Source organism: Idiotropiscis lumnitzeri, chromosome 1 (genome assembly GCF_059441095.1).
Source record: "Idiotropiscis lumnitzeri isolate Australia: NSW breed Sydney's pygmy pipehorse chromosome 1, RoL_Ilum_1.0, whole genome shotgun sequence".
NCBI classification, from domain to species: domain Eukaryota; kingdom Metazoa; phylum Chordata; class Actinopteri; order Syngnathiformes; family Syngnathidae; genus Idiotropiscis; species Idiotropiscis lumnitzeri.
In genome coordinates, this window is record NC_142391.1 from 20,170,736 (window position 1) to 20,182,619 (window position 11,884).

At 43.8% G+C, this 11,884-nt stretch overlaps 1 protein-coding gene across 1 annotated transcript; it reads left to right on the forward strand.

Annotated features, from left to right (window-relative positions):
• Nucleotides 1-3,813: 3,813 nt before the first annotated feature.
• LOC148343585 (PR domain zinc finger protein 12-like) lies at nt 3,814-11,430 on the forward strand. Its single transcript, XM_088305686.1, has 6 exons — nt 3,814-4,211; nt 5,214-5,279; nt 7,241-7,365; nt 8,375-8,530; nt 9,013-9,127; nt 9,534-11,430. The coding sequence occupies exons 1-6, from the start codon at nt 3,968-3,970 to the stop codon at nt 9,983-9,985; spliced, it is 1,158 nt and encodes a 385-aa protein (XP_088161812.1). The 5' UTR covers nt 3,814-3,967; the 3' UTR covers nt 9,986-11,430.
• The last annotated feature ends 454 nt before the right edge of the window (nt 11,431-11,884 follow it).

Here is an 11,884-nt window from a genome sequence, read left to right on the forward strand (position 1 = left end):
ATATGAGGAGGAGTTTGCGCCAAATCACAAACGTCGCCATTTTTCGGTACTTTAGCACTGTCAAGTCTGTTTTTTGTCACCTAGCCTTGATGAAAGGAAGGCACTAGTGTGCAGCTTGATTTATGTTTGTCACACCACAGAGATGTTTGAACTTGACACATGTCTTTCTTCCTTTATTTTTTTTTTTTTTAATGGCGCTGTCAGACATTTTATTTCTTCTGTGGCCATTTTGAACATGCTAGCATTGGCAACGGCGCGCTAATGTTTTTGTCTTTTTGGTTCGATGTTAGTTTTTAATCTGGCTTTGTGAGTTTTCCCACGTAAGGTGATCCTCGCGTCGTCGTACCGGTGGGCGATGCCAAACTGGCACGTTAGCATTCAAACTTGCCTGTACTGGCTGAAGTGCATCACATCACAAATGTGGATAAAATTTCCTTTCACACTGTTTGTTGTTTAGCTTCATTCAACACCGTCTTACGGTGTTCCCACTTAACCTTAGCAGAAGGAGATTGCTAGCGTGCTGCTAGCATAGCATCGTATGCGCGATGGACCGCAGTTATTTTGCCAAGTGCGTGCGTGAACATGAAGATGGTTGTGATGAGTTGGGTTCAGGTTCTATTTAAATGTGCTCATAAATATTTGGTTTGCTCATGAGCTAATATGCTAATGCTACACGTACATGCTGTCACTTCAAAATGAGTTTTGTTTGGTTTATAGCGGTTAGGAAATATTTGCTTAATTGTTTCAGCCGTAGAGTCAATGATCGAGTCTGCTTTATAAAAATAAGTGATTGTCTCATAGCTCATCTCCTGAATCACTACATTTTTTTGTTTGTTTTTAGGAATATTCACTTTGATAATGAGCTAATATGCTAATGCATATTATATTATATCATATACATGTCATTGCTTCCAAAGGAATTTTTGTTTTTTGGGGGGTGGGGGTGGGGGGATTCCACCGTCAGCAAGGAGACGCTCTTCTCAAGACTGCTATGCTAAATGCTAAAGCTAACACTTGGCCTGGCGAGCAAGAGAGCGGCTCGTTAGCGCAATTGCTCGTTAGCGCAATTGCTCATTAGCCTGCGCGGCAACTCCGAGGCCCGGGGACGGATGGACGGACGGATGGGGAACCACCTTCCCTGTTTCAGTTCTTCCCGGCTGCGACAGATTTTTTGTTTTTGTTTTTCTAACGGACGTTTGTCCAAATGTAACCTTTGGACTTTTCTAGTAGATTCTATGGACTGATGGGTGGGGAAGATGATGGTGAACATGTTGATGATGATGATGATGATGTAACCATGAGGGCTAATAAACAGGCTCCTTCTTTCTGACTTCCTGTTTCTTTATGATCCCTTCCTGCGGCCGCCAACTTGAATAATGCATCCCTTTTTTATTTATTTATCATTCATTTTCCAGTCCAGATGGCCTGAATGATGACATCTGTGTGCGTGCGCGTGTGTGTGGTTGAAAGTTGTATGTGAGTGAAAGAGTCTGTGGGCTCACGATGGTTACTGATTTGAATTCTTCTGGGCGCACATGCGTGTGTATGTCTCACCATGGCGGTGAAGTCAGCCTCTGCGGTTGAGTCTTATGAGCAGCTTTTAATGGTGAGTGCGCGTGCACGTTAAGTACAGTAAAGTGCTCTGTAAGTACAGTTGAACTCTGTACGCGCGTGCAATGAATATTTAATAAGTTGTGGTCGTGTCCTCATTAACTGTCCGTCTGTCTCCTCCACAGGAAGTCACATGACTTATTAAGACCACTTGTGCTGATGATGTCATCACGTCTATTTGCGCAGTGAGGTGCGCGTATGCTGTCTTCATTTACGTTTCTTTTCCAATCGCATACACACTGCATCCACATTTATTCACATGCACTCTATCCATCCGATTTCGTTCAAGTCGATTTGCTTCCACTCTCACGTGTACACGATATTCACCGTGGACTGAGTGGCAAGCGTCGTGCAGAACATGCAAACTCCACACCGCTGCCAGCAAGGTTTCACAATCTCACACACCACCTGCGCTACTCGAAAAGGCGCCGATGTCATGAGTCTTGATTTCTCGAAGCCGTCGTCTACGTCACGGACGTTGGTGAGAGCCGTGGGTGGCTTGTGCAGCGTTGCGCTGCATTGGCCTCCCACAGCAATAAAAAAGTGTACAGCACACCTCCTCTTGTGCCTTTCCTCGTGCTGTGTGTGTGCCGGTCAACCCAAGCGCCCGCCGCCTCCCATACTGCCCCCCCCCCCCCCCCCCCCCCGACTTCCAGCAAGCTAAGTGCTCGGTTGTTGTCTTTGCTGAGATAAAGACGCAAGGACAACGTGCACAGCTCGTGCTGCGAACACTGCGCTAAGGGGTTTTGCTGGTCTCAGCTCATTAAAGCGTGTCACTCTCCCCCCCGCCACCCCCCCAAGCCAATCAAGAAGAAGAAAGAAAAGAGAAGCAACACTCAGCTGCATTGAACAATGTGGGCGAGTTCGCGCTTTTTGCACGAGGACAACAATCAATATTCCAAAAATGTTAAAGCACGAGTCCACTTTGGACCGTGGTTATTCCTGAATAAGTCAAATGTCCTTTCACAAAGATATTCCAGCACCGTTCGTCATCTCAACATGATTCCGGAATGATTTGAATGTCCTTCCGGAAATTTCGTCGTTGAGTCCGATGTTGCATCTTGACGATTGTGTTATTCTGGGACTCTTCCGAGCTGATTGTAGAACGAGAGTATTTGGCTGCTCCCGCACTAGTCCAATGTTTTCATACAATTAGTCCACTTTGATTACATTTTTATTACGTATTCCATTAGTGTCACTGCAGCGTGATGAGGCCAACTTTATTCCGCCACCGTTCTGCAATGAACATCGTAGCGCCTCACGACATCTTTGTCACACTTTTTATTCCGCTGGTATTGCAACATCCCAAGAATATTCTGTCCTAATTGCAGCCACCCTTCGACAAGATGGCCGCCGCTTCATTTGTCGTCTTAAATTGATTGACGTTAGGACGTAAAAAGTTGGAAGGCCACATTTGGTCGACGCTTTCACCAAAAAGGGAATCGTCGCCGCGGTAGTCAAGTGAATTGGATTGCCCGCCCTTTCAATCATATGACTGCCACCTTCCTCCTCATCGACATCACTTGTACCCTCGTCATTTTCAATGTCCAAATACGACACTGTTCCGCAACTCCAGCATTCCAAAGTTCTTCAAACGCCATTGCAGCATTTATGACACACACACTAATATTGGAACATGGCGCGCGTGCATATGCACGCGCTTTTTGAGACCCACGCGCACACACGCTCATTCACGCGCTCCTCCCTCTACTGTCACGTATGGACACACACTTCGCGTGCACACTTTGAAACGCGCCCACAAACGCACGCACACACAAGCACACACACCTTTACTTGCGTTCAAACAACCGCGCGCGGGAACACATTATAGCTCCGCAAATAATCAACACACTTTTGGACTTACTCACTTTTTGAGACGTGCACGCTCAACTGCACTTCCTTCTGCTGTCACACGCACGCGCGCGCGCTCTCATCCACGGCTACCTGTGCACACTTTTAAACACACGCATGCAGACATTGAAACACGCACGCGCACACACATTTTCAGACACACGCACTGGCGTTTTGAGACACACCCAATCAAAAAGCTCACGTCCTTTCACACACCCCCACGCTCACATACACACACACACACACACACACACACACACAATTCCCTCCCCCTGCTGCCAGTCACTGACTGACGCACGCACGCACCCATGTATAAAATGTGGTGGGTGTCTGGATCGCGCTTCATTTGCTTCTTTTGCGCTTCAACTTGTTGACTTGCAACTCGCCAAAACACGAGCATCAACAAATATAATTTTGTGGGTTGGTTTTGGGTGTCTGCCAAGTCAGATTGCATTTTGAATTTTCATTTGAATGTAATTGTCCCCCCATTTGTTGTTTTCCCGCCATGGGGTCAGCGCTTCCCGCGCGCTCGCCGCCGTCGGGCCGGAAGTGGTGGTCGCCACGGCCTCCTGCCGGCTCTCCGCTGTCGGAAGTGATCACGTCGGACGTCGTGCACAGCTTCCTGTACGGACGGTGGAGGCGCGTGCACGGCGAGCAGCAGTTGACGCACGAGGCCGTCGCAACTGGTGCGGGCGCGAGCCCCAGAACCGCCTTCACCGCCGAGGTCCTTGCGCAGTCCTTCTCCGGAGGTGGGTTCACCATCATCACCATCATCATAATTCTGCCTTCTTTTACATTTGAAATAGCCACCCGTGTTTTTCATGGGAAGAGAACATTTAGTTTCCTTTTGTCGTCTGGTGATGGATTAATTATTTTTTTATTATTATAATTTGGGAACAAAATATGGATTTGTAACTTCACTGTAAAAGAGCCTGTGCTGAAGTCACTCCATTTAATTTGGTCAAGTGGTTGCATGAAATCAAATCATCTTCATCTGTAAGTGTGGGCTATAATGTATCTGGATCCAAAAGATTGTATTTCCACTTGACCAAATAAAATGGAGTCAATTCAAACTATGTCCATCGAATGATTACTTTTTCCCCCCAAAGGTTTTCATTCGTCTTGAAATGTTGAAATGAAGATTTGAAATTCCAAATAAGCGGCTAATGACAAAAAAACTCATCTTGCATCGTGTAGGAAAGGCTCACCCCCTTCACGATGATGACAATGATATTTTGAACCGTTCTTTATCAAATATTTTCCCACAAAAAATTTTTCGGACTTGATCAATCCCATCCCAATTGTGAACTTTTATAATAATACGTCAATGTATACAAATGGTTACATTCCTTTTCAATTTCGTTCGAGTTAAAAAGTGTCATTCGTGGTGTCTTTTCAAAGGCAATATTGTTTTGGTTTTCTTTCTTTTTTTTTTGACACGCGCGCGGCCTTTTGGGGCCACGCGCACATTTATTATTTTTTAATATGATTTCCGTGTGAAATTCGTTTGTTCTTCTTCATTTCGTTTCTTTCGATGTGGGCGACTTTAAATGCAACATTTTGTTTCCTTTCCGACGGCTTCTTTTTCTTTTTCTGTTTTTTTTATTTTTTTGCTGGCCGCACAGCACGCCACTCGAAGGCCAAATTGCATGACTGGAAATTCCAATTATTTGCTACTGAAACGGCTGAAACGTGTTGAACAATTTCAATTTTTAATGTGCGTGTGCGTGTGTGTGTGCGTGCGTCCGCAGAGGTTCAGAAGTTGTCCAGTTTGGTTCTTCCCAGCGAGGTGATCATTGCTCAAAGTACTGTTCCAGGTAAAATTCTTCATCAATATTTTCCTCTGAAGTCACATATCCAACGATACAATACAATACAATAGAAATTTATTCATATAGCGCACATCATCAGCGCTGGAGCTGTAACAATTATAAATGATCGCAAAATGCAAACTGCACTGGCGGGGAATACTTAACCTTCCGTAGCCGAGCCCATTTCAAGCATGCAAGCACATTGCGCAGCCGAATCAAGTCAATCTAATGGAAGCATTTTTAATTACATCGAATCGATATGCGCGTGAGGACAAAAATCGGGGATCGAATGGACGAATTCCAACATGTTAATTTGAAGTATGTTCAGGGAAAAAATATTTCGGAGGAACTGTTGAACGTACTGTAGCCCGTTCGCAACATTCCATCGCAAGTGTTCATGAAAATCAACAGGACGTCACCATGTTGCAAAATATTACATATATCACAATATTTTATTTATTTATTTATTTATTTATTTATTTATGTATTTATTTATTTTGAGACGACTCCCAAATGCGTGTGGCCATTTGCAAATGCTCGTCTGGAGACTTGCGTATGGCTCCGTAGCTACACATTCAGACCACAAGGGGGCGCTAGTATTCTAGCAGCCCAGTTCCACCAATAGTCCCAATTTGACCCGTGTTCTGTTTTAGTGTTTTGGGACTAGGAACGCGGACGCTATCAACCCATGGGCTAGTACCATTTATTTAACATTCTTTAAATTGGAAGAAATGCATGAATAAAACGGAACTAAGTGAACGTCAGCCAAAATTACAGTTAGTGTTTAATAAACGCAATAAAGAGAGACATTGCTCATGTGTCAGTTACCTTCATCCATTGTTTTCCCAATCGCGTCAGTGATTTTATTATTTGTGTCGTTTGTTATTTCCGTTGATTTTTTCACGCATTCGTGACTCCAATCGCGCATTTGTGAATTCTTGTTACACATTTGTGACACATTTGTGACTGCGGTTACAGATACGGATTATTTTGACACATTTGTGGATTGAAATACACATATCTAAATGGTTTTGCTACAATAATGGCCCCAGATCGTCTCCACTGAACAGGAGCGAGCTATGTCCCTTATCTTCTTTAAAACCTGTAAATAAAAAACGAGACTTAATGTGATATTTTTTTCAAGTGTTTATTTAGCACAAAATACGAACTTCATTTCATTATTTTTCCATTGCTCTTCTTCTTCTTCTTCCACTTCATCTTCTTCTCCTACGTTGCTGCAGCAGCGTGCAAAGAGAAGAAGAGCGTTCTGACGAGTCGAAGCAAAACAAGCTCCCCACTTGTGTTGAATGAACACATCATAAGAGATCGAATAAAGTCTAATTTTCCCTTTTTCAATTTTCAATTTTGAAATAAACACTTGGAGCTAACTCGTTTAGCAACACTGCCTCCTTGCGGTTGAAAGGGGATTGCCTTTCAACACGTGACTCTGAGACTGCATGGTAGGGTTTTTTAAAGCATTTTTTATTGTAAAATGATGATACTTAATTTGTAAACAATGCGCAATTTTACTAATCAGTTAACAGTCAAGAAATAAAGAAGGAATGAATATGAAGGAGAAAAAATAAATAAAAAAAACAAGGATAGAAAGGTTATGCTACAACATGCTCAGGCAGAAAAGTTGATATTGCAAATTTCCAGAGCCTTTTGTTTGTTAGAATACTTAACCTAAAAAAATGTAAGGTCTAAATTTGTTCTAAAAGTCAATAAAGCATGACTTGCTTCCACTGCATTCACTCCAGGGGAGGGATTTGGTTTTAATATTTTCAAAAATAGAAAAGCCAATATTAATTCTTGTGATGTCTTCTGGAATGTGATAAGCCATGCAGAGGTCAGCTGCACCTGACAACGTCTTGCAATTTGAATTTCTTTGGAGTCTTCCTCTGTTTTTTTTGTTTTTTTAAATAAAGACTGTTGAAAAAAAGCACATGTTGTGTGTGTGCGTGCAGGAGAAGGTCTGGGAATCTTCTCCAAGACTTGGATCAAGGCTGGAACTGAGATGGGTCCGTTTACGGGACGCCTGGTTTCTCCGCAACACGTCGACTTCTACAAGAACAACAACCTCATGTGGGAGGTACAGGAATGCGCACACACGCGCACACAACATGTTGATATGGTTTAGTCACTAAACTTGAGTGAATCCTAACCCTTTCTCGCAGTTTTGCGCTCTGCTATTTTGTATTTTTTCCCCTCCACTTCGTAATTTATGTTGTGATGGCGCCTGTTCATTTTGGGTGCAATTCCATTGTCGGCCACAAGATGCCAGCACACTGTTTGGTCTGACCCTCAATTGGTAAGTTGGACGTTCTTGAAATGCTAAAACTATGGAGGACTAAAAGTTAATGCGAAATAAATAAATACACCGTTCAATGTTCAATTAAAATTGTCGTTAATTCATTAATTGTTTCATTAATTATGGAATTAAAATAATCAGATCAACAAATAAATGAACCATTAAATAATTAAATAAAAGTGTCATTTGTTAGGTAAATATGAAATACAATAAATCAATGATTCATTAATTTATTGGATTAACAAGAATGACATGTAAAAAATGGTTGATTGTATACTTGCCCCTAAGTATGCGTGTGAGCACGGATGGTTGTTTGTCTTTGTGTGCCCTGTAATTGGCTGGCAAACCAGTTTGGGGTGTGACCCCGCCTACTGCCCGAGGACCGCTGGGATAGGCTCCAGCACCCCTGCGACCCTCGTAAGGAGAAGCGGCTAAGATAATGGATGAATGTATATGGAATTGTTTTATTATTATTTCTGTCTTTTATGAGATGTTTCATGGTCCCACGTTTTCGTGTTTCGTGAATTGATTTTACGTGTCAAAGTCCCCCATCAGAGTTAGTGGGCGGGGCTAACTCAAATCACTTTGGCCTGAAGTGGTTGCAGACAAGCTGGCGACGATGATGGACTACTTTCATGCACTACCATCATTTAGCGGTCGATGCAAAATCGCTGATCGGTTGTTATGTCATCATTTGGTCATTAATCAACGACAGCGGAAATGAATTGAACCCCTTTGCCAGAGTTGCGAAGTCGGGCGCAAATTCTCTTTTTTGTTGTTGTTGTTTTAGGTGTTCAACGGTGACGGCGGCGTGCGTTTCTTCGTGGACGCCAGTCAGGAGGAGCAACGCAGCTGGATGACGTATATCAAATGCGCTCGCAACGAACACGAGCAGAACCTGGAAGTGGTGCAGCTGGGGACCGCCATCTTCTACAAGGCGCTGCAGGTAACGCCGCCGCCGCCGCCGCACAAGCATTTGTCTTCTAATGGAACAAGCATGAAGAGGACAGACATCAAATAAACAATCATTTGGAAAATGCTTATTTTGCTCAGATTTTTCTTTTTTTTCATTCTTTATAATGAATCAGTTGAGTATTTCACGAATGAGACAAATTAATGGATGATTGAATTAAAATGACTTCATGCATGCAAAATAATTGTCCATTTTGACTATAACAATTCATTCTCATGCGTGAAATGTATGCTTTGTAATGTATTTAATGACAAAGAATGAAAATCAAGAAATAAAACACAATCTGCTGGAGTAATAATATTATAAAAGTATGAACCTGTCCTCGGTCAGCGGAACATCTCGGGATGAGTTGCACAAAATCTGCGTAACGTTGGGCAAAGCTACCATAAAGTTGCGTAATGTTGGCGTAACACAATGTATCCTTACACCCCCTCCCTTCCCATAAAAAAAAACAGACCATCCCTCCTGACCAGGAGCTGCTCGTCTGGTACGGAAATTCCCACAACACCTTCCTGGGAATTCCTGGAATTCCAGGAGGCGACGACGAGCAAGCAAAGAAAAGCAAAAGCGGTAAGCTAGCATTAACGTAGCATTAGCAATGCAAGGTTGGGGGGAAAAACACTTGATCATGAATGTTTTGTTAGCGTTCGGGAATGTAACGGGCATAGAAAATAAGTCGCCAGTTAGTCGGGCAGACAAAAGGAGCTGCTAGACGAATGGTTTGCCAGCGTTAGCGTATAAGGAAAAAAGGTGATGTGTCGCAGTTATTTCGGTTATGAATCCTCGTAAAATGCTACAGTATCATTAGCTTGTTAGAATGAGCATGTTTGTTTGTAGCATTGCAGCAGTAGTCTTCCTTAACAAAACAATATATAGTTACATTGTCTTTATGAAGTAAGTCGTGACATAGGCTCGCCGGCTAGCATATGCTAAAAGCATTCAAATTGCGCTTGTTTTTTTTCTACTTGTCTTTTAGATGATTTCCACGGCTGCGAAGGCTCAATACCGTCGTCGTCGGGCTCGTCGTCAAGCTTGGGGGGTCTGGGCCGCATGCGCTGCGTCATCTGCCACCGCGGCTTCAACTCTCGCAGCAACCTGCGCTCACACATGCGCATCCACACGCTGGACAAGCCCTTCGTGTGCCGCTTCTGCAACCGCCGCTTCAGCCAGTCGTCCACGCTGCGCAACCACGTGCGGCTGCACACGGGCGAGAGGCCGTACAAGTGCCACGTGTGTCAGTCGGCGTATTCGCAGTTGGCGGGTCTGCGTGCCCACCAGAAGAGTGCCAGGCATCGCCCGGCCACCGGCGCCGGAGTCGGCGCTGGGGCCGACCGTCCCGGAAGAGCGCTGCTGCTGGTGCGCGACCAGCACTCCCCTCCGCCGCATCCCACGTCCCTGGTCCACCACATTCCCGCCATGGTGCTCTAGCCGGGAGGTTAGCCCCTAATGTGCTAGTTGGTGACGTTAACGTCTGCAAACAGGAAGTTAGCCTTTGCAACGTTAGTGTCAGCGGAACAGTGGCTGTGGTTGAATCCTCTGTACGTTAGCCTAGCATGCTAATGGTCTGTTTTGTTTTCCCCGCTGTGATGCCCAATACAGGACGTTAGCGTCTTTCCTCCGTTCGCATGTTGCCACCCTTAGCGGTTAGTGCTGGAGGTTAGCATGATGCTATGTTTTGCAACCAAAACAATCAAAATGGAATGAAAACGTAACATCAATTGAAGCCATTCTCCAACTCTAGAATCCAAATCAAATTAAAGCGCAACCTGAACAATCAAAATGGAATCACATCTCAACCTAAATAATTAGCGGCATGGTGATTGACAGACAACACGTCCGCCTCACAGTTTAAAGGTCACTGTTTCCCGGGTGCCGTTTGCGTTTTCTCTCTTGGCATCGCAGATCGAGCTCTTCCTTCTCGGCTCGGCTCGGTCCAAAGGTTTCCATCTCCGTGGGATGGCAGGTGACACACAAAGTCCATCCGGCTCGAATGCCGTCCTTCTCGTCTTCCGGCTTACACAGACACAAAACGCTCAGTCGCCAAAGAAAGTGACAAACTGCATCAAGTAGAGCTGAAACGTTTTCAAATGAATAGTATATTGACGCTCATCCCGAAGAGTCTAATTGAATTGCGGTATTGAATCTCAACTTGATGACGCAAAATATAATTGAGTTGTAACCTAAAGTATCAAAATCAAATTGTATCTCAGCCTGAAAAAGAAAAGAAAATGAAATGTGATCGCCACTGATAGAATCCAAATCAAATTCAGTCGCTAACCATCCATTCATCGCCAAAGCGCTTTTCCTCACGACGTCCAAAATGGAATTGAATCACAAATTCAAATTGAACTTCAGCCTGATGAATCGAAGACGAATTGAGTCGCAACATGAACAATCAATTTCAATTGCAACTTTAAGAACTGAAATAAAATTAAATGATAAGTTCTGAACACTGCTTGTCGCCCCCGTCAGGGCGGCAAAGATGTGTTGGCCGCCATTGGAAAAAGCAACGAGCGCAGATGCTACTTTTGTAGCTAATATTGTTCGTTAGCATAGCGGCATCACTTGATTCACATTTGCATCAGGAGGGTCCATGTCCGTATCTTGCTCAAGGACACTTTGACAGGATTACAAGGGCCAGGGATCGAACCCACAACCTCAGAGTCAGGAGACAATCGCTCCACACCTTTGCCATGCCAGCCCACGCAACTACTTTGTCTTGCATGCTACGTGTGCGTTAGCCTAGTATGCAAATCTGCATGCTTTGAACAGGAAATTATCTTCTTTTTGGATTTTATGGACCAATATTATGTTGTTGCAATATGTCGTGTATGCTAACATGATAGATAGATAGATAAAATACGTCTATTCATCTTCAGCTTCTGTTTATTTTAGATCGGCCAAAAAGTTGGCATGCGCATGTCAGCAAGCTCACCAACATATGTAACATGCTAAATGTATTTGTTTGCGAATAAAGCGAATTCGATTTAGCTTCTGATGCTTTGTAAAAAAAAAAACGAGCATGCTACTTTTAGCAAGCCTGATAGCTTGTTGTCTTAATATGCTAATGTGCTAAATCAATCAGACTGTCCTGCCGAGTGGTGGACGGTCAAGGCCTTCTCTGCTGACCTACCATAATCGAGAAATCATGATCATATTCTTAACCTCGATGTCATAATAGATACCAGTGTTGAATTTTTAAGTGAGCTTTTATCCAATCAAAATTCAGCTAGCTCGTGTTGCCAGGCAGATTCCATAAGACCAGAAGCACGCTCAATTCGTCCGAGGCCTTCAGATATAATTGTGTGGCTGTCTCTTCTGTGTCTC